A 24,655-nucleotide genomic window follows, 5' to 3' on the forward strand; every position below is an offset into this window, starting at 1 on the left:
CGCTTAACCGACTAAGCCACCCAGGCGCCCCTAAATTTTTAAAAAGTTAACATATAATTTCATCTAAGAGGCGATTCCAACTTATATTTGATGCATTATATTTCTTATAGTAATTAGCACACTCTGTCTACAGACCCATCCAAAATATTTTATTAATGCATTTAAAATTGTTTAATTAACATTATTTGGGGTTTTTCAAAAAAAATTTTTTTTTAAATTTCTGAGAGAGAGAGACAGTGTGAGCAGGGGAGGGTCAGAGAGAGAGGGAGATACAGAATCTGAAGTAGGCTCCAGGCTCTGAGCTAGCTGTCAGCACAGAGCCCAACACGGGGCTCGAACCCACGAACTGTGAGATCATGATCTGAGCCGAAGTCAGATGCTCAACCGACTGAGCCACCCAGACGCCCCTACATTATTTGGTTTTAAGGATGTCAGCCACCCCTGGACATAACTAGAGACATTCTGCAATGATAGAAAACTACAGCTGCAGCTGTGATGGTACAGAGAAGGGCCAGGAGGCACTTTCAAAGGAGCGACAGCAGGGCGCCTGGGTGGCTCAGTCAGTTAAGCATTTTACTCTTGATTTTGGCTCAGGTCATCATGACCCTCAGGTTTCTGAGATCGAGCCCCACATTGGAGCCTGCTTGGGGTTCTCTCTCCCTCTCCCTCTCTCTCTGGCCCTTCTCATCAAGGCAGCGACAGCACAGTGACTTGCCAGCAAACTCTCCTTCCTGTGCCTATAACTGATTTGAATACATGAGAGCTCTCATAAAACTGAAATACAATGTGAGACAAAGTTAAGACATGTGAGTACACAGGAATCCAGTGCAGAGGTTTATATACAGATAGATGATTATATGGACGCCAAAGCTAGGAGAGATGATGGCCTAAGTCTATTTTGCAAAGGATACCACGGAGCAAAAGAGCCCAGTCAAGAGAATCCTTCACCTCAATATTTAATTCTGATGCCACCTTGCTTAAGTTGCAGCCCAACAGACACTACAGAAGATACTGAATACTAAAACTGACAAGAAAGGGAAAATGGCACCATTAAAGTCTTACCATTGAAGTAGAATTTCAGTCTATTGGCAAATACGTTGGTTGATGGGATATTCAGCTTTGAAGCAACATGCTCCACAATGCTCCTAAAGCCACCAGATATTAGGAAAACCTGAACATTTCGCTCTTGCAGGCGACTTACTAGCTCCCTGCAAAAAAGAAATGTGATATACCAGACACTGATTAATATAAAATAAAAAACATTAAACATGAAAAGGAAACTAAACATATTTTTCTCCTGAATGCATCTGCCCAAATACATCACACAAGGTATACTGCCTGGCAAATTATATTGTTTTATGAATGGGGAAGACGTGGGCAGAGCCAAGCAGCCAGACAAGACCACAGGCAAGAAGGAACCAAACAGAAGGGAGCACCAGCGAACAATGGTGAGATACTCTCAAGAGGACACGCCCCCAAACACAGGTGCTGATAGACAGCACCCAGACCGGGGCTCCTCTTACCTTATGCCAGGAGTCAGGTGAGGGGGGTGCTCTGCTATGAGCCTTTGTACCTGTTCCCTGGAGGGCTGGATCAGAGCTAAGCGCTCTGTGAGGGCAGCCTTGAAAGGCACGGCCCCACCCATGGCTCGCCGTGTCCTAGGAGGAAGACCCAACAGTCAGGCCAGCCAGGTCAGATGTCCCCCAAGTTTACACATCCAACCTCCCCAGCTCCTCCCAAGTCCACCCAGGAGAAAGGTGCTACCTAGAGCTCCACCATACAACACGCACGCTACAATGCCATGGCGCCAAGGCCTGGGAATAAACATATTGGAGATTTGCTTGGGAATCATACTAATATTTTGTGGCCACGTCTCACATCAAATGCAGCTAAACATGAAATGATCCGTGACCTAATGACTGCAGGCAGCAATGGGGAGGGCGGAAGGGAGGATCTCATCCAGGCGTAAACTGAGAGACTCTGAACCAAAACTAGCATTCTAGCAAACCACGGAGGCCATGCTTTCAACCAGGACACAAAGCACTGGATCCATGGTGGCCCCCCCACCCCATCATCGTCTTTGGCTAGTTACGGTCACTGTTCCTCTGACCGAGCTAAGCGTGTGTCATCCATATTTATTTGTCAGAGGCAACTATTTTTTTTTTGCCATAAATATTTCTAATAAATTGATGATTTGGATGATGTACACTACTGAATTCAGCTCTAAATGATGGAAGAAGCAGTTTACTGCCCATGATCTATAGCCAGGGACTAAAAATCAGGGAAATGTGGCTCTGGTCCTACATGTTCTTGAAAAGTCACTCTCTTCCGCAATTATTTGTCATTTCAAAAAGTGAATAAATATTGTTCCTACATTTCTGACACAGCATCCTCAACTCCACAGAATTTGGCTAGCTCATCAATTCCTTCTTCTCTGATAACTGTGCTATCAACATCAAAGCAGACTGCATCAGCTGAACAGAAAAGTTTCCTCAACTCTGAATGGGAGACCATCCTTGGAAGAACTGTCCTCCTACAACAGAAAAAAATAAATTTACTTAAAGGCTTATAATCATAAAAAGATCCAATTTTGCCTATTTATGCCAATATACTTTGATTCATATCAAAGTCGGTGTATCCCACATAAACATGGACTCACGGACTCATTTATTGTTTAATACAAAATAAGCACCTTCTAAATGCCAGGTCTCAGTGAGTGGGACCACACTCTTCTCCCAGGAACTCAGTCTAGTGATGGTATCAACTCATAAGTATATTTGATGTTCAACCATATTCCATGTTTTTGACCTAATAATTATGGCAATAAGGCAAATGCTAAAGTGGAAATGTGTATAAGATACTGTGGGCACACAGAGAAAATGTTTAACCTTGCCTATGCTATAGGGACTCCAAGGGACACAGTCATTGGAGCTGAATCTTGAAGAGTAAGTGGCCTGAGTGGGTTCTCGAAGGGCAGAGTATCAGCTTGGTGTCTGCTGGGCATGGGTGGAAGGGAGATGGAGGCAAGAAGAAGATGTAGTGATAGCAGAGAGAAGAGTAGGGCAAAGACAAAGAGGAAGAATGATGGACAGGGGTGCTGGGTGGCTCAGTTGGTTGAGCACTGGCTGACACTTGGCTCTGGCTCAGTTCATGATCCCAAGGTCATGGGATAAAGTCCTGCATCAGGCTCCACACTCAGCTTGGGATTCTCTCTCTCTGTCCCCCTGCCCCTCTCCCCTGTTCACAAGAATGCACTCACTCTCTGAAAAAAAAGGATGATGGATGACATGCTAGAAGCCTCCCAATGGAGTCCAGCTACCAGGTGGTGCACAAAGAGGGGCCATGGGCCACACTAAGGAGTTTGGATTTTAACCTCTAGGTAATAGAAAACCTGGAAAGGCTTTGGCCTCTGCAGAGAGGTCGGAGCTAAACTACACATCTATTAGTTACCAGGTGGTAATTGAGGGCATGGCCTGATGAAAGTCACCAGAGAGTGGAGAGAGGGAGAAAAGAAGAGGGCTGAGGATAGAGCCCGCAGGAATGGAAAGGGTCAGATCAGGAGCTTGGGAAAGAAAATGAAGAGGTCGAGACTCACAGGAAGAGCCTAGCCGACCACTGCTGCAGACGCTATGGAGGACAGAGTTTCAGAAGGAATTTTGAGGGTCTTTTATTTTTTAAGAAAACCACTGGACTAGAATCTTGAGGGTGAAGGGGATCCTAAAGGTCACCTAGACCAGTCTCCTATCAAATATGTCATGTATGAGGCCACACAGATGATGCAAATAACGTATTTAGAATAGACGCCAGCTAAAAACAGCCTCAAAGGAACTGGCCAACCTACTTCATAACTGATTTCTAACCAATGCATCTGCAAGAATGACCCAGGTCAAAGTTGGCCTGCGGGGGAAGAAGCCTTTTCAGTCAAGGGCTGGCAAACTAGAGCCAGTAAGCCAAATCAGCTGCGAGGAAAGACTAATTTTTACATTTTCAATCATTGAAAAAAAAATCATTTGTTTACGTGTCCATAGCTGCTTTCGCACGACAGAGGAGGCAAGTTGCTGGAACAGAGACTGCGTGGCCTGCAGAGCCTAAGAGATTTACTACCTGGCCTTTTAGAGAAAAATTGCTGACCCCCGTTTGTAACCCTTACAAACAAGTGCACCAAAGGGGAAACAGGAGTTTCAATGGCGACCCAGTAAGAAGGGGAAAGAGAAGGCAAATTAATGAATCCAGTAAGATAGTAGAGTAAACTAAACTAACAACAGCCTCAACGTGAAGTTTCCATTAAACAGGAAACTATTAAAAATACATGAATACTAAACATGTATGCTGTTGCTTATCTATAATCTCTTTTTCTGCCATCATCATGCTCCTGTTCAAGCAGAGCCCTCACCTCAGAGGACTGACTTCCCAGGTTCACATATCGTCCCCTCTTTGAACTGAGCTTCTTTGCTGGTTGCTTCTCTTCCATTCTCTTAACGATGCAATGACCCATGGTCCACCCCTGTCTTCTCTAACTCACTCACTCCCTCAGCAAATTCATCTGGCCTTGTGGCTTTAAATGTCATCTCTAGGACAGTGATTCCCAAATGTACACCTGGACCCCATGCGTCTCTCCCAAACTCTAAGCTCCAAGCACCTACCTGACCTCACTCAGGTGTCTCGTAAACATGTCTAAAACTGAACTCCTGATCTTCCGGTCCTCCGAAAACAGCCATTCTTGCACCTTCCTTTTCTCCCCAGATGGCAACTCCATTCTTCAGTTACCCTTGACATTCTTCTCTCAAAACCCACATCCAATCATTCAAGAAATTTGTTGGTTCCGCCTTGAAAGTCTAACCAAAATCTGACCACTTGTCACCCTACCCACTGCTATCGCTCTAGCCTGAGTTACCAATGTTTCTTGCCAAGACTGTACCAAGTGCCTCCTAAAAGGTCTCCCGTCCAAGTTTTTGTTCTCAACATAGCCAAAATGATCACTGTAACCTATAAACCAAGTCAAGTCACACTTCTAGCTCAAATTCCTTCAATGGTTCATTTTATTAAGAGTAAAAGCTGGGGCACCTGGGTGGGTTAAGTGTCGGTTAAGTGTCCGACTTCAGCTCAGGTCATGATCACATGGTTCATGGGTTCGAGCCCTGCATCGGGCTCTGTGCTGACAGCTAGATCAGAGCCTGGAGCCTACTTTGGATTCTGTGTCTCCCTCACTCTCTGCCTCTCCCCTGCTCATTCTGTCTCTCTCAGAAATAAATAAAACATTAAAAAAAAATTAAAAAAAAAAAAGAGTAAAAGCCAAAGTTCTTACAATCACCTATAAGTCCGGCCCCTCACCCTGGCACCACCACTGCCTCCCCCCATTATATCTCTGACCTCACTTCCTACTCCTCTCCCCCTTGCTCACTCTGCTCCAACCACACTGGTCCTCTTGCTATTCTGGAAATACACTAGGCAGGCTTCCCACTCGGCCTTTGCTCAGCTGTGCCTGTAGCGGGAATGCTCTTCACTTGGATACCCACTTGGCCAACTCCCTTATCAAGAGTAAAGAATAATGACTCTTTTAAAAAAAGTTTGCCCAGGGGCGCCTGGGTAGCTCAGTCGGTTAAGTGTCTGATTTTGGCTCAGGTCATGGTCTCGAGGCTCATGGGTTCGAGCCCCGCGTCGGGCTCTGTGCTGACAGCTCACAGCCTGGAGCCTGCTTCAGATTCTGTGTCTCCCTCTCTCTCTCTCTGCCCCTCCCCTGCTCACACTCTTTCTCGCTCACTTGCTATCTCACAAAAATGAATAAATATTTTTTAAAAAGTTTTTTTAAGTTTGCCCAAATATCACCTTCTTCCATGAGCCAACATTGACTACCCTGTTTATCACTGCAACCTCCCCTCCTTATCCTTAACCCAACCTTAGTAATCTCCCTCATTATGCCTTACTTTTTCTTTTTTCTGTAACATCTATCATCTTCTAATATATGATAAAATGTACTCATGAGGCATCTGGGTGGCTCAGTTGGTTAAGCATCCGACCTCAGCTCAGGTCATAAACTCACCGTTCATGAGTTCGAGTCTCTCTCTCTCCCTCTCTCAAAACAAACTTTAAAAAATGTACTTATTATGCTTATTATGTATTGTCTATCTGTCCTCATTAGGATGTAAATTTCATAAGAGGAGGCTCTTTATCAGCTTTGTTCACTGCTGAGTCCTTAGGAGTGAGAACAGTACCTATAGTACCTATAGTAGGGCTTAATAATATGTGTTGAATTAAGTGAAGGAATAAAGCTCAATGCCATCTTCACTATAAGATCTTCCCAGATTCCTTGGGGCTGGAAAAGATTTCTTCCTGGGGGCGCCTGGGTGGCTTAGTCGGTTAAGCATCCGGCTTTCGCTTAGGTCATGATCTCGCGGTTCGTGGGTTCGAGCCCCGCGTCGGGCTCTGTGCTGACTGTCAGCTCAGAGCCTGGAGCCTGTTTCAGTCTGTGACTCCCTCTCTCTCTGACCCTCCCCTGCTCACGCTGTCTCTCTCTCTCTCTCCTAGAAATAAATAAAACATTAAAAAAATTAAAAAAAAAAAAAAGATTTCTTCCTGAAATTTCCACAGTACTTTATGTAGACCTGTTTTCAATATATAAAATTCATAATGTTCCTACTTATCTTACACTTAGTTATGTGCATGTCACCTCCACTCCTGGACTGTAAGCTCTTTATACTGAGATCCAACATTTTCCAAGACCCCAATTTAAGCCTCTTTTGAGTAGATGCTCAATTGATTTCTGAAGGTTGAATGAATAAATGAAATGATATAATTGTGAATTACATACCCACAACTACTTAACTTTTTATTGTGCAGATGTCAAACACATACAAAAATAGAGAAAATGAATACGTGAATTCCATGTATGCATCATCCTGCCTCAACAGTCATAGCAAATCATGCCTCACCAACAACTCCACTAAAAAGGGGTCTGTACCCCCAATTCCAACATGGGTGGGTTCCCACACATTGAAGCAATTCTTAGACACCAGCAACGTGTTCCCTATAATTCAACTCTATTCTGACTTTATCTGCCCCACAGAGAGCATCAAATCCCACAGGCTAAGGGTACAGTTCCACAAGACTGAACTTTCCCCACACCCACACCTGCTCACCCCCCCATTCACACACACACATGTGCGCATGCATACACACGAATACACTTAAGACCTCAATGCCAAGTCCAGGTTGTCACCCATGCTTCTGACCAACTGGCTACAGATTGCAGGTTCCAACAACCCCCTCTTTGGGTTTGATTTATTTGCTAGAGTGGCTCATAGAACTCAGAGAAATATTCTACTTAGTAGGTCACCAGTGTATTATAAAAGGGCAGAATTCAGATGGAAGAGATGCATAGGACAAGGTTTGTGGGAAGGAGCACAGAGCTTTCATGCCCTCTCTGAACATCCCATTCTCCCCGCATCTCCATGTGTTCACCAACCCAATTCAGAAGCTCTCAAATCCCCATCCTTTGGATTTTTATTTGTTGCAAAGTCATGACTGATTAAATCATTGGCCATTGGTGACTGAGCTAGATTACCAGTCCTTCTCCCCTCCTTGGGGGTCAGGAGGGTGGCACTCAAAGTTCCAACTCTCCAGTCACCAAGGTTGGCTCTGCTGGCAAACAGCCCCATCCTTAGGTGAGGCCCAAAAGTCACCTCACTAACATAAAAAGAAACACCTTTATCACTCTCATCATAGGAAATCCCAAGGGTTTTAAGAGCTTGGAGCTAGAGATGAGGACAAGACCAAGTACGTTTCTTATTACAAATCATAATATCAAGCCCAAACACTTCCATCTTCCCTCATTATCTCAAACCATATCATGCCATTTCATCCAAAATATTTCAGTGTATATTTCTAAAAAGTAAAGACTTTTTTTAACATGGATATTACATTTTAATTTTAAATATACTACTATACCTGACTGTACTTAGGTTTGGCTTCTGAGGAATCTAGAATCAAATCAAGTTAAGATTTAATCATATCAGACCTAATGATGCTCTTACTAATCCATTCCCATCATTAGCATATACATTAACCTAATGTCTCTCTTATTCAATTAATTTATGCCCTTCATGATTTGGATCCTATCCATTTCATCAATCTATCCCCCATTGCTCTTCTTTCCCAAGAAATACATACACACACACACACACACACACACACACATATACACACAACTTATGCTTAAGGTATACAGAAGACATCTTGTTCCTTAAATATGTTAGTTTTTTAAACCTCTATGTGTTTATAAATGCTGATCCCTCTGCCTGAAATCACCTAAGCCTTTATAGCCAGTGGGCAAATTCCTATTTATTCTTCAAGATGCAGATTAAATAACCTTCCCTATACTATACTATCTCTCTCCTATCCACTCACATAATTAATTAGTTAATCACTCCCATTCCTCTCCTAAGATGGGAGTTCCTTCAGGGTAAGGACCTTGACTGAATTATGTTTCATCTCAATTTCCAGGACCCAGCAGGTACAAAATAAATATTTCATGAATTAAACAGAGTTGAATCTAAGAAGTTATAGAGTACTCAGCAAGAACTGAGTAGATTATTGTTCTCAATAAAACTATCCCAACTTAGAGCGCTATCAGCCTAAAATTAAAATCCTTAAGGTGCCTGGGTAGCTCAGTTGGTTATGTGTCTGACTCTTGATTTTGGCTCAGGTCACGATCTCATGGTTCATGAGAATGAGCCCCAAGTCAGGTTCTGCACTGAAAATGCAGAGCCTGCTTGCGATTCTCTCTCTCCCTCTTTCTCTGCTCCTCCCCTATTCGTGCTTGCTTGATCTCTCTCTCTCTCTCTCTCAAAATAAATAATTAAACTTAAAAAAATTAAATTAGGGGCACCTGGGTAGCTCAGTTAGTTGAGCATCCAAGCTCTTGATTTTGGCTTAGGTCATGATCTCAACAGTTCATTAATTTGAGCCCCACATAGGGCTCTGCAGTGACAACACGAAGCCTGCTTGGGATTCTCTCTTTCTCCCTCTCCCTTTGCCCCGCCCCCCCCCGTTCTCACTCTCTCAAAGTAAATAAATACAAACTTTATAAAAATCAAATCAAATCAAATCAAAATCCTTAACCAGCAATGATGGTTATAACCAATAAAACAGAATCAACATCATATATTCTGAAGTTGGAAGAAACCTCAAAGCCATCATTTGGGTCGGATCCCATGCCTTTCTGCATGAACGATATTAATGTATCCATTTCACAAATTAAGGACTAGAGGTATAAGGAACTTAAATGCTTTACCCAAGGTCACACAGCTCCCAAGTGATGGCTAAAAAACTAAAACTTGGATCTCAAATGCACAAAGACAAACAAGAGATGCAGATAAATTAAGCAGAACTAAATATGGTTAAACATTTGATAAGAACATATGTGTTTTCAAGAAATGTCAGAGATTTTCATCAAGAATTCAGACCAAAGTTCTGCTAGCTGGACACTACAATGGGTAATGATTCATTAACAGCAAAAGAAGAAAGTCTGCACATTCTTTGGGAGGCCAGTAGATAGAAACAGGTTTCATAAGTCATCAAATTTCCACCAACCCAGGAACATCAAGGATCTTCAGATCCCACTCTCTCTGTGACTCAGTAACCACCCATTTGGCTCTGGTCCAGAGAGAATCCATGCAATTCATATCACCTGGCTAGGCAGGCTCACTATACAAGCCTAGAAGACAGCAGTCTATCAGCAGAGGAGTGGTAGTAGCAATGCAATCCCATCAGCTTAGAGAACAAATCACATGCAAATGGAGGGAAAGCCAGGAGCAGACAAACAAGATTAAAGCTAAAAGAAGATAAATGGACCCAACTGGCTCCTGTAGCCTCAAAACCTGTTAAGACTAAAGCCAGTCCACACTGCCACCCAGTGCCTAAGGCTAATAAGACCTGAGAAGTACAGAACAGCCAGTCCACACTGCCACCCAGTGCCTAAGGCTAAGACCTGAGAAGTACGGAACGGGCATCATGTTCAAGAGGCTACCAGTCTCACTGAGATGATCAGACAAATCATTATTGTTCGTGTTTGAAAAGTCAGTGACTTGAGCCTCTTCCTGACCACTAATAATAGCAATGGCTTCAACAAGACCATCAGGCTCCGATATGAAAGAAAACACACATTTCCTCAAATAAAGTGAGGACTGATTTCCATACCCCCAGATGAACACTATTCCTGACTTAGGACTCAGAAGGGCCGATACCTGCTTCCTGGGTTGCGCTGTGTACCAAAGACAGAGAAAATAGGATGTTTGAAACAAAAGTTACATTGAATTTACTTGGAAGGCTGATTCTTTCTCCACACCCTCCCTAAAAGACACAGCTGGATTATGTATGTTACCTTCACTTTGCTTCACAGAATGCTCATGCCAGGGGACATGCTCTCCGCCCCTAGCATCACACAGATTTCAGCTCCCTACTGAGACTTTATAACAAATGGCCTTCACTATAAAATGCCCTGCCTCCTTGTTCACTTCTGGCTGCCTGTTTTTTCACAGTCTCTACCCAGAGTGGCTCACAATTCATACTTATTCAAATTTCTCATGGCTAAAGTGGGGGGGGGGCGCAGGGGGAGACAGTCTGCTAAGTTCAGGTGCTTCAAAGTAAACGGTGTACATTCGAATTTTACACACACAAAAATCATTGCTGAAGAATGAACTCTGGATCCCTCACATCTGACCTTTGGGGGGAAGGGGCACAAGGCTGGAGGTGGAAGAAATCCTGGTGGAGGGGTCAGTGCTTTGACATGGCAGCTCCCAAACCCAGGCCTGACCGATGAACCACTGCTCTTCCACGGGTCAGAACAGGTCTCCTGTCCGCATGGCCCCCAGCCGGTCCATCTTGGGGAAACATAGGGCTAAATGGTAAAGAAGCCTCTGCTGACAACCTCTTCTCCCTCCGCCCAGCTCCAAAAGTACAAAAGTAAGTTTTCCTTCAGGGCCAGCCTTGGGAGCTCTGGTTTTGAATAAGAGGGAAAAACCTCCCCACAAAAACTGTTTGAACTTCTCCATCTATGTATCTCATGAGAGGCACCCAAGAGCACCTTCACCAACTTATTCTTTTGTGAGGACTGACCTCTTAGCTTCACTTGTGTAAGAACAAATACAAGCTGGTACAGAAGTTGCAGAGGTCAGGCACATCCAAGAGAACAAAACTTACTAGGCTTAGACGGATGTCACCTTTGGTATGAGTGATGAGTCTGTTTCAGCCCCTCTGGGCACTGCAACAATGCACCAATGGAGCTTGAGAAGCTTCTGGATCAGTGGAGAGTCAAAGATCTTATATGTAAGCCTAGGGTTCCTGGCCAATGCAGTTATGATTTAAAAAAAAAAAAAAAAGGAACTGCTGTTCTGGGGAACCTGAGGCTTTACGCACCCCACATACATTACAGAGGACAATTTTATTCACATGAAGAGGAAACTGAAAACTGGTAAACAATTAACAACAAAAACCAAATCAGACTCACGTTTCTCCAGTACCGGATTCCTAGGAAATGACACTCTTCTCTTCCTGCTTCTTTCCTGAATAAGAATGCAGCATAAAGCTCTGACTACAATTTTCTTTATTAAGAGATCTTGGGAGTTCTGCAAGAGCAAGAGCCTAGAACGAGAAAAGAGGAAACGAACATCAAGGTTGAAATGAACATCAAGGTTGAGATACAAGAGAAGAAAGAAACTGTCTAGCTTCACTCTCCCAGCTCGTAGGACTGGTACAAAGAAGGGTCGGATGCAAAGTTCCCTAAGACTGCTTCCCTTGCGGGATGCTGGACTTCTGCCTCTTTCAGCAGTGCAGAGGACTACACACACTTTTCTCTGGCTCTGATTCGCAAAAGCTTCAGGTCTGACGGGAAATCACCTACACCTGATTAGCAGAACACAGAGGCGAGGGAAGGGAAGAGGATCCACTGAGAGAACAAAATGCAAACACAGAGAAGCTGACTCAGGTACATTAACAGACGCAGCTATCTTCAAAATGAGGAGACAGAATCGCCAACCTTCCAAGAACAGTCACAGAAGAGTCTGGCTGCCCAATAATAAGGGAACAAAGCCAACGATTCTGAATTAAAATCCTCATAATCAAAACTGTAAACAGAAGTATCTCGGTTGAGTAACCGAGTATCTTGGTTGACCTTGATTTTGGCTCAGGTCAGGATCTCACAGTTGGCAGGATCGAGCCCCGAGTCAGGTTCTGCACTGATAATGCAGAGCCTGCTTAGGATTCTCTCTCCCTCTCTCTCTGCCTCTCCCCCCATTCGCATGCACACACGCTCACACACACTCTCTCTCAAAATAAATAAACATTTAAAAAAATAACCTCATCGTTTAAAAAAAGTAGACAACAGTGCTAAATCTCAGAAGAAAACAAGATAAAAGAAATACTATGAGGCAAGAAGAAGCAAAGAGATTGAAAAGGAAGGCTCAAAATACAGAAGGTTCAAAATACAGTCCTTTTGAACTCAAAAAGGGTTATGTACCCTTTCTCTCATCCAAGTTTTTGAGTTAATTTCAAAAACAGAAAGGAATGTGGCTTCCATCTTGCCCCCAGATTCCCCCTTGCTCTATGTTGCTCTATGTTCCCCCTTGCTGCCATGTTGGTAGCTGCCCTGTGGGGAGGCCTGTGTGGCAGCACTGAAGGGGTCCCCAGCAAAAACACCCAGAAAGGAACTGAGGCCCTCAGTCCGACAACCCTCAAGGAACTGAATCCTGCCAACAGCTATGTTAGCAGGCTAGGAAGCCGATCTTCTCCAATACAGCATTAGGTAAGTTCACCTTGGCCAACTGTGACCTCTTAAAAGAATCAGAACCACTCAACTAAGCTGCTCCCAGATTTTTAACCCACAGAAACTGAGAAAATAAATATTTGTTGTTTTAAGCTGCTAAGTTCGGGGGTAATTTGTTATACAGCAATAGGTAGGTAATACACAACAGCTTTGAGGTAGGCAAAACTTTCTTAAAACCCCAAAAGCATGAACAATGAAAGGAAAACGTGATCGAATGGACTTCATCAAGATTAAAGCTCTTCAAAAGATACCATGATGGAAAAAAAGAAAAAAGAAAAAGAAAAGGCGAGCCACAGAATGGGAAAAAATGTTTACAGTATGCACATTTGACAAAACTTGTATCGAGAATAAAGAACTCTGACAACTCAGTAATAACACAAATAACTTATTAAAGTATGAGCAAAACATATGAACAGACATTCCAAAAAAGAAGATATGCAGATAAACTCAAAAGGTAAATGACGAAAAAAACACCACACACACCAGGTATTGGTGTGGACATGGAACAAACAACCAGAACTCTCACACACTGCTGGTGGGGACAGAAAATGGTATGACCATTTTGGAAAACGTTTTGGCAGCTTCTTATAAAGTTAAACACATATCTACCATAAGACTCAACAATCCCACCCTGGGGATTTATCCAAGAGAAATAGAAGAGCACTTGATTCATGAAAGCCCCAAACCAGAGTGTCCATCAACAGATAAATGGATGAGCAAATTGTGGTCTATCCCTACAATGGAATGCTACTCAGCAACAAAAAGGAATTAGTGCTGCATGCCAAAACCGTGGATAAATATAAAAAGCCTTTTATACCAAAAGAAGGCAGACACAAAACAACATGATTCCATTTATACGAAACACTAGAAAATACAAACAAATGATACAATGACAAAAATCAGGTCAGTAGGGCTAGGGGTGGGGGAACCTGGCTGCAAAGAGGCCTTAGGAAATTTTCAGGGGTAATGGAAGTGTTATACTGTGCTGGTGATTAAAAGTGTGTACGCAATTGTCAAAATTAATCAAAATGTGTACACCTAAAATGGGTGTATATTATTGCACTGAATTATACATCAAGAAAACGTTAGCTTTTAAAAAGTCATTAGGCATGCATCAAATTATCTGAAAACGTAAAATGTCCTGACTGCTTTATTTCAGCAACATGAAAGTGACAGCACTGTTATTATATTGAAAACCTACCAGGTAGTTGTAATAAAATCTAGAAATCCTGCATTTTATCATTTTCTTCCTTGATCCTCATTCCAATACCGGTCAGTCAAATATTTAAAGAATAACTACAATGTGCAAGTCACTTATAATGAAAACATAGTCGACAAACTTAATGAAAGAATTATTTATTTAATTCCCAACTGGAAGTTGTATCTTTACAACAATGTATCCGGTACGTGCTTACTTAAAATTCTAAATCTGATAGGAGAGAAGATGACAAAGTCAAACAGAGAGAAGATGACAAAGTCAAACACTGCAACACTAAATTTCGGAGATTTTCCTAATCTTGTACTGATGATTCCCCTACGCAGGATTGCATCATTCATTCATGCCGTTTGGTAACACTGACATAAAACAAGGGAAAACTACTCAAAAGTAAATTGAGGAAAAAGAAAGTCTTGAAATCCCGTAAACCATTTTACCTACCCCGGTTAAGAAAAACACACGTAGAATCTGAGGCCCTGGATGTGGAAAAGAAAGGCGGGTAAATCATAAAGTTGGGCACACGGAGCGATCAACACATGCCCGGACTCACCCGGGCGGGCGCTGCTGCTCCTTCCTGGGCCGCCGCCACCGCCTCTCGCGCTCCCCCGGCTGTAACCTTCCGACTGCAGGGGGGCCGAGCGGCGGCTCCGGCTCCGACGTTCAGTCGCCGAGCTCCGAGGGAGGTGACCTGTGCAGACCCGCAGAGTTTTTACCAAACAATCATAAGAGATCTGCTGATGAGTACGGTGGCTTCTGGTAGGTTTTGCATAGGCTTTTCTAAACGGGAGACCACAGATTCACACTCCGCACAGAGGAGCTGCAGAGAAGCCCTTGGCCCCGCCCCTGGGCGGGGCTTCCTGCGCCCGCCCCTCCCCCCTGCGGGGGCTCAGCGCCTGCGGCCCTTGACTTGCAGCGCGAGGTGGGCGTTTTCCCGCAGAGCCGCCTCCACTTCGAGGAGGAGGGGCTAGAGCGGGGGCCACCTTGAGAAGCCCTCCGCGCCGCCCGCGCTTGGGAGGAGGGCAGTGACAGAAGCCGGGGACCTCTGCGCTAATTTTGCAATTACCGAAAGCACCTTCGAAAGCTCCTTCGGGACCTTTTTTGGAACCGCGTTTGACCTTACGCTCTTGTAGCAATGTAGGTCTCAAGAGAATTTCGTAACGACTTATATTCGTATTATATGTCAATTACACTTCAGTTAAAGATATATGTATTACCTAAAGCAAAACTACTTATATTCGCAACTAAAATATAAAAAAAAACATGAGTACAAAATGAGTCTTCACTTTTTTTTCTTGTCATCTGACTTTCTTCTGGGTGTCACTTGCCGAGCTCCTTTTAAGTTACCTATAATAAATAAGGGGTGAGCACCTCCAAACATTTACCTTTGGCTCAACTGGCTGGAGGGGCCCAGTGAGGCCCCACCCGAGAACACAGGCTGAAACCTCAGATGCTGATAGTTCTGCAGGCTCCTTCCAAGCAGTCACTCAGGCAGAGGGGACACAACTGCTGGAGCGGGACACGGTCACAGCATCCCTGCCCGTCGCTACAGAACCTCTCAACACGATTCTATCCAGAAGCAAGAGTGCTGCTGTTCTTTGCCCAGTTGGGCCCTTGAAGTTCAGTATTTTCAGATTTCATTTGTTAAGAAACATTGTGCCAACGTATAGGAGGATTAGGAGGAACTTAACAGAGGACCAAGGGGGAGAAGAAGGGGGGAAATGGTGGGGGAAAGGGAGAGAGGCAAACCGTGAGAGACTCTTGAATGCTGACAAAAACTGAGGACTGATGGATGTAGGGGGGAGAAGGGATGGGCATGGAGGAGGGCACTCGTGGGGATGAGCACTGGGTGTTATGTGGAAACTAATTTGACAATAAACTATTTGTAAAAAAAAAAAAAGAAGAAAAGAAAAAAAAAGAAACATTGTGCCAAAACAGGTTTGGGGCAACGTGGCTTAATTTCTCCCAGATCTGCCAGAGATTGGTTCTGAAGAAGAACGGAGAGGAGGAATTTTGATGTTTTGCAAGATGAGGTAAAAAAAAAAAATGATACAATTAATGGTGGAGGGCAAAATAAGGGGCCCTAAAACAACAATCCAGTCAAGAACCTGTTTCTGTTCTGTGGTATGTAATTTAGAAATAAGTATAGCAAAAGAAACAAGATGTTAAACACCAAATATTTGTTCTCTCTCTCAAAAAAAATAATTAAACATAAATTTAAAACAAAATTTTTAAACACCAAGTATTTGTATATAAGTATAAATGGTAATTGAGTATTTCTAGGGGAAAAGAAACCCAAGTAAAATAATGTAAAAAGTAGAATTAATTTCTGCTATTATTCATATTTCATAGATGTTTAAAATTAAACACATTTCAAATAAAATATTCGTACTGAATAAATAAAACCTGTAACTACTCATAGTCTCTCACATTCACACCTGTAATAACACTTGTGGTCATGAGGTGGCAGTGTTGTACACACAAACCACATAAAATTTTTTTTAAAAGTCCAGAGGAAGCTAATGGATAGTCCCAGATACATAATCAAGTAATGGACGAGGCATAACTATACAAATAGATTATAATATGCTTCATTGTTGTTCTTCTGGAATAATGTTAAATAGCACATGTGAACCAAATATAATGCAGTATAATAAAAACAGCAAATTATTTGCAAAGTTTTAATCATAATTGGTTAGTAAAAAGCAATACAGGTTATACTAGTAGTGTTCCTGAGAGGTTTCCTATAGATCACATTTTTATAAGCTAACATATTGTCTGATGATTAACTATGTTAGAATCATGTACTTTTTGAAAAAATAATTCGGTGCTACTAAATAGGCTTCTAATATTTTAGAATATTTAGAAATATCTAATATTTTAGAGTAAATTGGATCACTCTAGAATACAATATGATATTCGGTAACAAGGAACATGCACATTTTTTATGATCCAGAAATTCCACCTCAGAAATGCACTCAGAAGAAACTCTCGCACATAATTGGTAGGAGTCACATATAAGAATGTTCACAATAAAACTGTATACATATAGTCATTGTCAGAAACTTAAAAAAGAGTATCATTTAATATCATAAGTGATAACTTACAACATAAAATTCAGGATGGTCTTTACCTCTGGATACAAGAAAGAAAATGAGACTGAGAAGAGATTATAGAGTTATGTAATGGTAGTGATATACAGGAAATTTTTGTATCTGTGTATATATATATAATATTTTGTGATGCACATAATATTTTTATATCAACACATTAAATACCAAAACATAAAAATATATAAATGTTTTAAAAGAATATATTAAAGAAAAATACAGTTTAATGTCAACATTAAAATAACATTCAAAATAAGTCACAGCATGGAAATATGTCTATGATATGTCCTGTGAATGAAGCAGGCTGTAGAACAATATATATTGTTTGATTCTCATTTCTTTTTTTTTTATTTTTTTTAACGTTTATTTATTTTTGAGACAGAGAGAGACAGAGCACGAGCTGGGAAGGGGCAGAGAGAGAGGGAGACACAGAATCTGAAACAGGCTCCAGGCTCCGAGCTGTCAGCACAGAGTCTGACGCGAGGCTCGAACCCAAGGACTGTGAGATCATGACCTGAGCCAAAGTTGGCCGCCCAACTAACTGAGCCATCCAGTCGTCCCTCTCATTTCTGAAAGAAGAAAAACTCTGTGTATGTCAATAGTAATTGTGGGTAGCAATTAATCACGGGGAGTAAAAGGAGTGAAAAATTTACCTTTCTACTTTATTTGGTTTCATAGTAGTTGAGATTAGTTTAAAAACATTTATTACTTTTCTAATGATTTGCATATCAGTTAAAACTAAATGCTTTAGGAGTGGGGAAGGGTGAAATAGGTGAAGGTGGCCGAAAGGTACAAATTTCCAGTTATAAAATAAATAAGTTGTGGGCACGTAATCAAAATAGAAAAAACTGAGGGTGTTTTTTTTCTTCCTATATAAGGAAAAAGTCAATTCCTTCCTCCTTTGTTGTCTTTTACTATTTACTCTAAACACTTGACTTCTAGTCATCAAATGTGGAAGTTTTACCCCACATCAAACAATTCTCTGCAACACTAGCTGGGTACCCTATAATTTAACTCAATTCTGACACCATCTTCTCAAAGCATAATATCCCACAGGTTAAGAACTCAGTCCCACAAGGCTGCACACCCGTGCCCCCCCCTCCCCCCTTCAGATACCAGTGGCAAACTCAGGTTATCGTTTGTACTTCTGACCAATTGGCTATAGATAAGAGGGTCCAACGCCTAACCCCACTGCCCCTCTCCAGCTCCCCCCAACCCTCCTTAGGTTTAATTAATTTGCTAAAGCAGCTCACAGAACTCAAGAAAACACTAATATTTTCTAGCTTACTACAGGACACAGATGAACAACCAGATGAAGAGATACATAGTGTGAAGTCTGGGAGGGTCCCAAGCACAGGAGCTTCTTTTCCTATACAGTTGGGTGTATCACCCTCCCAGTGTGGATCTGTTCACCAACATGGAAGCTTTGAACCCAGTACTTTGGGGATTTTATGGCAGTTTCATACATAAGCATGACCAATCATTAATTCCATTTTCAGTCCTTCTCTCTTCTCAAGAGAATGAGGGACAAGGCCGAAAATTCCAAGCTTCTCTTTTTTTTAATTTTTTAAATTTATTTTTGAGAGAGAGAGATAGAAAGAGAGAGAGTGCAAGTGAGCAAGGGAGCAAGGGAGGGTCAGAGAGAGAGGAAGACACAGAATCTGAATCAGGCTCCAGGCTCTGAGCTGTCACCACAGAGCCTGATGCGGGGCTCGAACCCATGAACCATGAGATCATGACCTGGCCAAAGTCAGATGCTCAACCAACTGAGCCACCCAGGCGCCCCTGAAAATGCCAGGCTTCTAGTCATGAATCAGTCTTCCCTGTGACTAGGTCTCATCCAGAAGCCCACCCAGAGTTACTCAGTTAGAACAAAAGACAAAAAACTCCTAGGGTTTTAGGAGCCCTGTGTCAGAAATAGAAGTCAAACACCAATATTAGAACTGAAGATGCTCCTCGTGCTCTTAGGAAATAACGAAGTTTTTAAAAAAAATTTTAATGTCTATTTTTTGAGAGCAGGGGGAGGGGCAAAGAGAGAGGGAGACACAGAACCTGAAGGAAACTCCATTCTCTGGGCTGTCAGCACAGAGTCCAACATGGGGCTCAAACCCGCAAACCATGAGATCATGACTTGAGCTGAAGTCGGATGCTTTACTGACTGAACCACCCTGGCACCTCAGGAAATAACAAGGTTTTAGGAGCTTGTGCTAGGAACCAGGAGCAGAAACCAATATAACTTACTGTAATGTATAACATGGTAACTACAGTTAATACTGAATTGCATTTTTGAAAGTTGCTAAAAAGAGATCTTAAAAGTTCTCATCATAATAAAAAATTATAACTATGTAATGGTGATGGATATTAAGTAGATTTATTGTAGTGATCATTTCACAATATAAATGCCTCATATTACTAAGATAAATGATTAAATATCAAAAAAGTTACCTAGTGGAGCCTGGGTCGCTCAGTCAGTTAAGCATCTGACTTTGGCTCGGGTCATAATCTCATGGCTCATGAGTTCAAGCCCCGCTCCAGGCTCTGTGCTAACAGCTCAGAGACTGAAGCCTGCTTCGGATTCCGTGTCTCCTTCTCTCTATGCCCCTCCACTGCTCGTGCTCTGACTCTCTCTCTCTCAAAAATAAATAAACATTTAAAAAATGTATTTAAAGTTATCTGAAGTTTCCAACTAGTCAGCCAATTGTGAAATCCTGTAATCCACCTTCCCAGCTTCCCTTCAACCTAGAGTGACCATGCCTTCCTGATTTGAGTAGCAAAATTCATACAGAAATAATTGAGTAGCTTACAGGGAAGGCTTTTACTTTCCCAATATGAGGAAAATAACATTGCTGGCCTACTCTCTATTTCCTCCAGTCTTTAATATTAATGAGATGAGTGGAGGTATAGCAGTTATCTCGCAGCCATGAAGAAAAACCAAAAGAATGACAACCCAGCTATGAAATGATGGCACCATGGTTCCCAATACCAGCAGCCATCCATCTCTACATTTCCTTTAAAAAATGAATAAACTCCTATTTATTAAGCCAGTGCACCTGAGCCCTCTGTTATTTGCAGGTGAAAGGCTGAAAAAAAAAGCTGAACAGAGATTTCAGCTGCTGTCCACCACAGAGCAGAGTTTGTCCTATGAATCTTGTCAACGTAGAGGGATTTGGTACACATCTTAGGCTTTTCACTAAAACCCCAGAAAGACCACAGTTTAGGAGTAAACATTATGTCCCAGAACAAAGTATTTGCTCTAAAACTGAGAGCTGAGGATGAAACTAAGGGACCAAGAGCTCAAAGGCTTTGTTTGAGAGGTCAGAACGGAGGAGATAGTGGGACAGACATGGGTGTCTGGGTCAGTCTGGGGAGCTTAGCCCAGAGTGGCTCAGTTTCCTGTGTGTCTCCCAGGTGCCTTGTGAAGCCCTCTCAGGGCCAGCTGTGACCTCACAAAGTATAATATCGAGACACAATACGTACAAGGCAATCGGCCAGTATTTTAATTTCCTGATAGAACAAATGCAAACATTCTTTAGAAAAAGGTAATGGAAATTATGTCCCTAAAATATTCAATCCCAAATATCCAAAATATACAATATACAATCAAAAGTTAGACTTTCTAAGACACAGGAAAATGTAACCCACAATCAAGGGGGAAAAGGCAATCAATAGAATAGACTCCAAGATAACAGAGATGTTACAATTACCATACGAGGCTTTAAAGCAATGAAGCTAAATATATTCAAAGACCTAAAAGAAAACATTGTCATAATTGTTTGTCTAGATGAAAAATCTCAGGAGGAAATGGAAGCTTTTTAAATGGAAAATATAGGGCTGTCTGGGTGGTTCAGTTAAGTGTCTGACCCTTGATTTCAGCTCGGGGTCATGATCTTATGGTTTGTGAGATTGAGCCCCACATCAGGCTCCACGCTGATAGCACAGAGCCTATTTGAGATTCAGTCTCCCTCTCTCTAACCCTCCTCCCCCTCTCTCAAAACAAATAAATAAGCTTTAAAAAATAAAGAAGGATAGGCATATATATATACATCAAAGGTACAGAATAGAACCCACAAGCAGACCCAAACAAATATCATCAATTGATTTTTTTACAAAGGTTTTAAAGCAATTCAGTGAAAAAAGGATGTCTTTTTTAACAAATGGTATTGGAACAATCAGAATTTAATATGTTAAATTAAATAACATAAAAAATAAAATTTTTTAAAAAAGCAAATGAATCTCCATGACCTGGAGTTTACACTTTCTATAAAAATTAACTCAGGGGAGGGGCGCCTGGGTGGCTTAGTCGGTTAAGCGTCCGACTTTCGCTTGGGTCATGATCTCGCAGTTCGTGGGTTCGAGCCCCGCGTCGGGCTCTGTGCTGACTGCCAGCTCAGAGCCTGGAGCCTGTTTCAGTCTGTGACTCCATCTCTCTCTGACCCTCCCCTGCTCACGCTGTCTCTCTGTCTCTCCCCTAGAAATAAATAAAAATATAAAAAAAAAAAAATTAACTCAGGGGCACCTGGAGGGCTCAGTCAGTTGAGCATCTGATTTTGGCTCAAGTAGTGATCTCATGGTTTCCTGGGTTCGAGCCCCAGCCTGGGCTCTGCACTGACAGTATGCGGCCTACCTGGGATTCTCTCTCTCTACCTCTCTCTCTGCCCCTCCCCCCTTCCTTGAATGCACGCACAAGCACCCTCTCTCTCTCTCTCAAAATAACCTTTAAAAGTAAATAAATAAATAAATACTCAGAAAGGACCATAAATCTAAATAAAAACACTAAAGAGGGGTAGAGTTAAGATGGAGAAATGGGGGTGGGGGGCACCTGGGTGGCTCAGTGGGTTAAGCGTCCGACTTCGGCTCAGGTCATGGTCTCCCGGTTCGTGGGTTCGAGCCCCGCGTCAGGCTCTGTGCTGACAGCTAGTTCAGAGCCTGGAGCCTGCTTCAGATTCTGTCTCCCTCTCTCTCTGACTCTCCCCTGCTCATGCTGTCTCTATCTCTCTCTCAAAAATAAAGAAAATATTAAAAAAAAAAAAAAAGATGGAGAAATAGGGGGACCAGGATTTTCCTCCTCATTCAAACACAGCTGCTTTGAGGCCGGAACACTTGGAACACCCAAGAAATCAGTCTGCCGAAGGGCAGTAGGATCTCCGCAGCTGGAGGGCGACAGGTTGGTGGGACGGAGGTGAGTGTATGTGAATTGGGGGAGATAAAACGGCGGTGTGGGCACAGAGGGGAGAGCACCCCTTCGGTGGAGAGACAAAAGGGTGAGAAAGAAAAGGAGGAAAGCTTCTCGGGACCACAGACTGGGGAACGAGAAATACGGAGAGTGCCAGTTTCTACTCTGCAAACAGCCTTAGGAGCTGAAACTCGGAGGTTTGGAAAGTACGGGACTTTCTCGGGACTTTCTCGGGCCAAGCCGGAGCCGCGCAGGCGCTCCTGGGGAGGAGGGAGCCCCCCGGAGCACGCAGCACCGTAGCGATCTCTGGAGCACACTGGAGAGCACAGTCCTCTCCCCCCAGAACCATGGGAAGGTTTATTGACTCACCAAGGGCAAAGGACCCTGAAGGTGCCAGCCAAAGGCCTTTTATCGGCAGGGCTGAGCGGCGCTGCAGGATCCGGGCAGTGAAGGGTCCGCATGGTGCAGGGTCCTTCAAGACATCAAGCTTTGAATCCCAGCCAAGTGCCTAGAGGGTTGGAGGGGGGGTAGGGAAGAGGGGAAGACTGAACGTCCAGGCTATTCTGTGAGGGCTGCCTGAACAGCGTGGTATGAGACACCAGTCAGGGGAGGAGAGATTGGGGTGTCACCATTTTTCTCCCCAACACTGACACGTGGGATTTCAGAGAGCAACGCAGCGGGTGCCCAGTGGAAGTGGGACCCCGGTTACACCAAACCCTGCCCCTCTGTGCCCTGGCAACCGCTTATCTGCTGGAGGAAGGCTGACACTGACCCAACCAGCCTCTCCTCCAGACCAACACAGCCACTGGTCCCAAGTACCGACAGAAACCTGTTTGTTTTGTTTGTTTGTTTTTGTTTTTGTTTGCTTGTTTGTCTGTCTTTTTCTTTTCTTTTTCTTTCTACCCTCTGCTTTTTTCTTTTAGAATCAGGCTCATAGTTTCTGATTTGTTTTTAGTCAATTCTTATTAGATAGATAGATAGATAGATAGATAGATAGATAGATATAAATTTGTTTGATCAGGCCTTTTTACACTATTACTTTTATACCTTGTCTATCTCTTCTTCCTCCTTCTTTTCTTTTCTCTTTCTCTGGATATAGCATTACAGTTTTTTAAAATTCTCTCTTCCATCTTCTTTTCTCCCCTTTCACTTTTCTCTTTTCATGGGATCGGGTACCCCCTCCCCCCTTTCCTTTTTTTCCAGGGTTACTTCAACAACCAGATCAAAGCACACATGGTTGAAGATCCAAACACTCCACAACTACAAGCAAGAAGGAGCTTTGCAGAGGACTGACCAGTGGGATACAGCAGCCAAAATGCAACAACAAAGTGTACACAACATACACCAGTAACACTCCCTGAAGTGCCAGGCCCTGGACAGTGTGGCCACTTTTTAACACAGTAGTACTTACAGGTGCAGGACACATAACAAGCTATTAAAACACCCAAAAGACAGAAACTTAGCCAAAATGACAAAGTGGCAGAATTCTCCTCAAAAGAAAATTCAGGAAGAAATCACAGCCAGAGAATTGCTCAAAACAGATATAAACATATCTTGAACAGAATTTAGACTAACAGTCACAAGACTAATAGCTGGGCTTAAAAAAAGCATATAAGACAGCAGAGAATCTCTTGCTGCAGAGATCAAAGACCTAAGAACAGTCACAATGAATTAAGAAATGCTATAAGTGAGATGCAAAATAAACTAGAAACAGTGGCAGCAAGGATGAAAGAAACACAGAAGAGAATAGGTAAAACAGAAAATAAAATATGGAAAATGACAAAACTGAAAAAAAGAAGGCAAGGAAACTGCTAGATCATGAGGGGAGAATTAGAGAGCTAAGTGATTCCATGAAATGAAACAATATCCATATAATAGGAGTTCCAGAAGAAGAGTGAGAGAAAGGGACAGAGGGCTTATCTGAACAAATTATAGCTGAGAACTTCCCTATCTGGGGAAGGAAACAGACATCCAAGTCCAAGAGGCACAAAGAACTCCCTTCAAAATCAACAAAAACAGGTCAACACCATGACATATCATAGTAAAACTGGCAAAATATAAAGAGGAAGAATTCTGGAAGCAGCTAGGGACAAACGGTCCTTAACCTACAAGGGTAAACACATAAGGGTAATAGCAGACATGTCCACTGAAACTTTTCAGGCCAGAAGGGAGTGGCAGGAAATATTCAATATGCTGGATAGGAAAAATATGCACCCGAGAATCCTTTATCCAACAAAGCTGTCATTCATAATAGAAGGTGAGATAAAGCCTTTCCCAGACAACAGAAACTAAAGGAGTTCATGACCGCTGCACTAGGCCCACAAGAAATCCTAAGGAGGGCT

General features: G+C 42.7%; 1 protein-coding gene across 2 annotated transcripts in view; it reads right to left on the reverse strand.

Annotated features, from left to right (window-relative positions):
- PSPH (phosphoserine phosphatase) overlaps nucleotides 1-14,839 on the reverse strand; it is an 18,456-nt gene extending 3,617 nt beyond the window's left edge. The window contains exons 1-6 of one of the 2 annotated variants that reach the window (XM_039238058.1): nucleotides 14,584-14,839; nucleotides 11,504-11,637; nucleotides 10,718-10,877; nucleotides 2,375-2,533; nucleotides 1,524-1,658; nucleotides 1,063-1,208 (exon numbers count right to left, since the gene is read on the reverse strand). In XM_039238058.1, the coding sequence (XP_039093989.1) occupies nucleotides 1,063-1,208; nucleotides 1,524-1,658; nucleotides 2,375-2,514 (421 nt within the window). In that variant the 5' untranslated portion in view covers nucleotides 2,515-2,533; nucleotides 10,718-10,877; nucleotides 11,504-11,637; nucleotides 14,584-14,839. The remainder of the gene's footprint in view (nucleotides 1-1,062; nucleotides 1,209-1,523; nucleotides 1,659-2,374; nucleotides 2,534-10,717; nucleotides 10,878-11,503; nucleotides 11,638-14,583) is intronic. The other variant, XM_039238057.1, reaches the window with a different exon arrangement.
- Between the last annotated feature and the right edge of the window lie 9,816 nt (nucleotides 14,840-24,655).

The sequence above is a fragment of the Hyaena hyaena genome, unplaced genomic scaffold, assembly GCF_003009895.1.
Source record: "Hyaena hyaena isolate Hyena2069 unplaced genomic scaffold, ASM300989v1 scaffold_135, whole genome shotgun sequence".
NCBI lineage: Eukaryota > Metazoa > Chordata > Mammalia > Carnivora > Hyaenidae > Hyaena > Hyaena hyaena.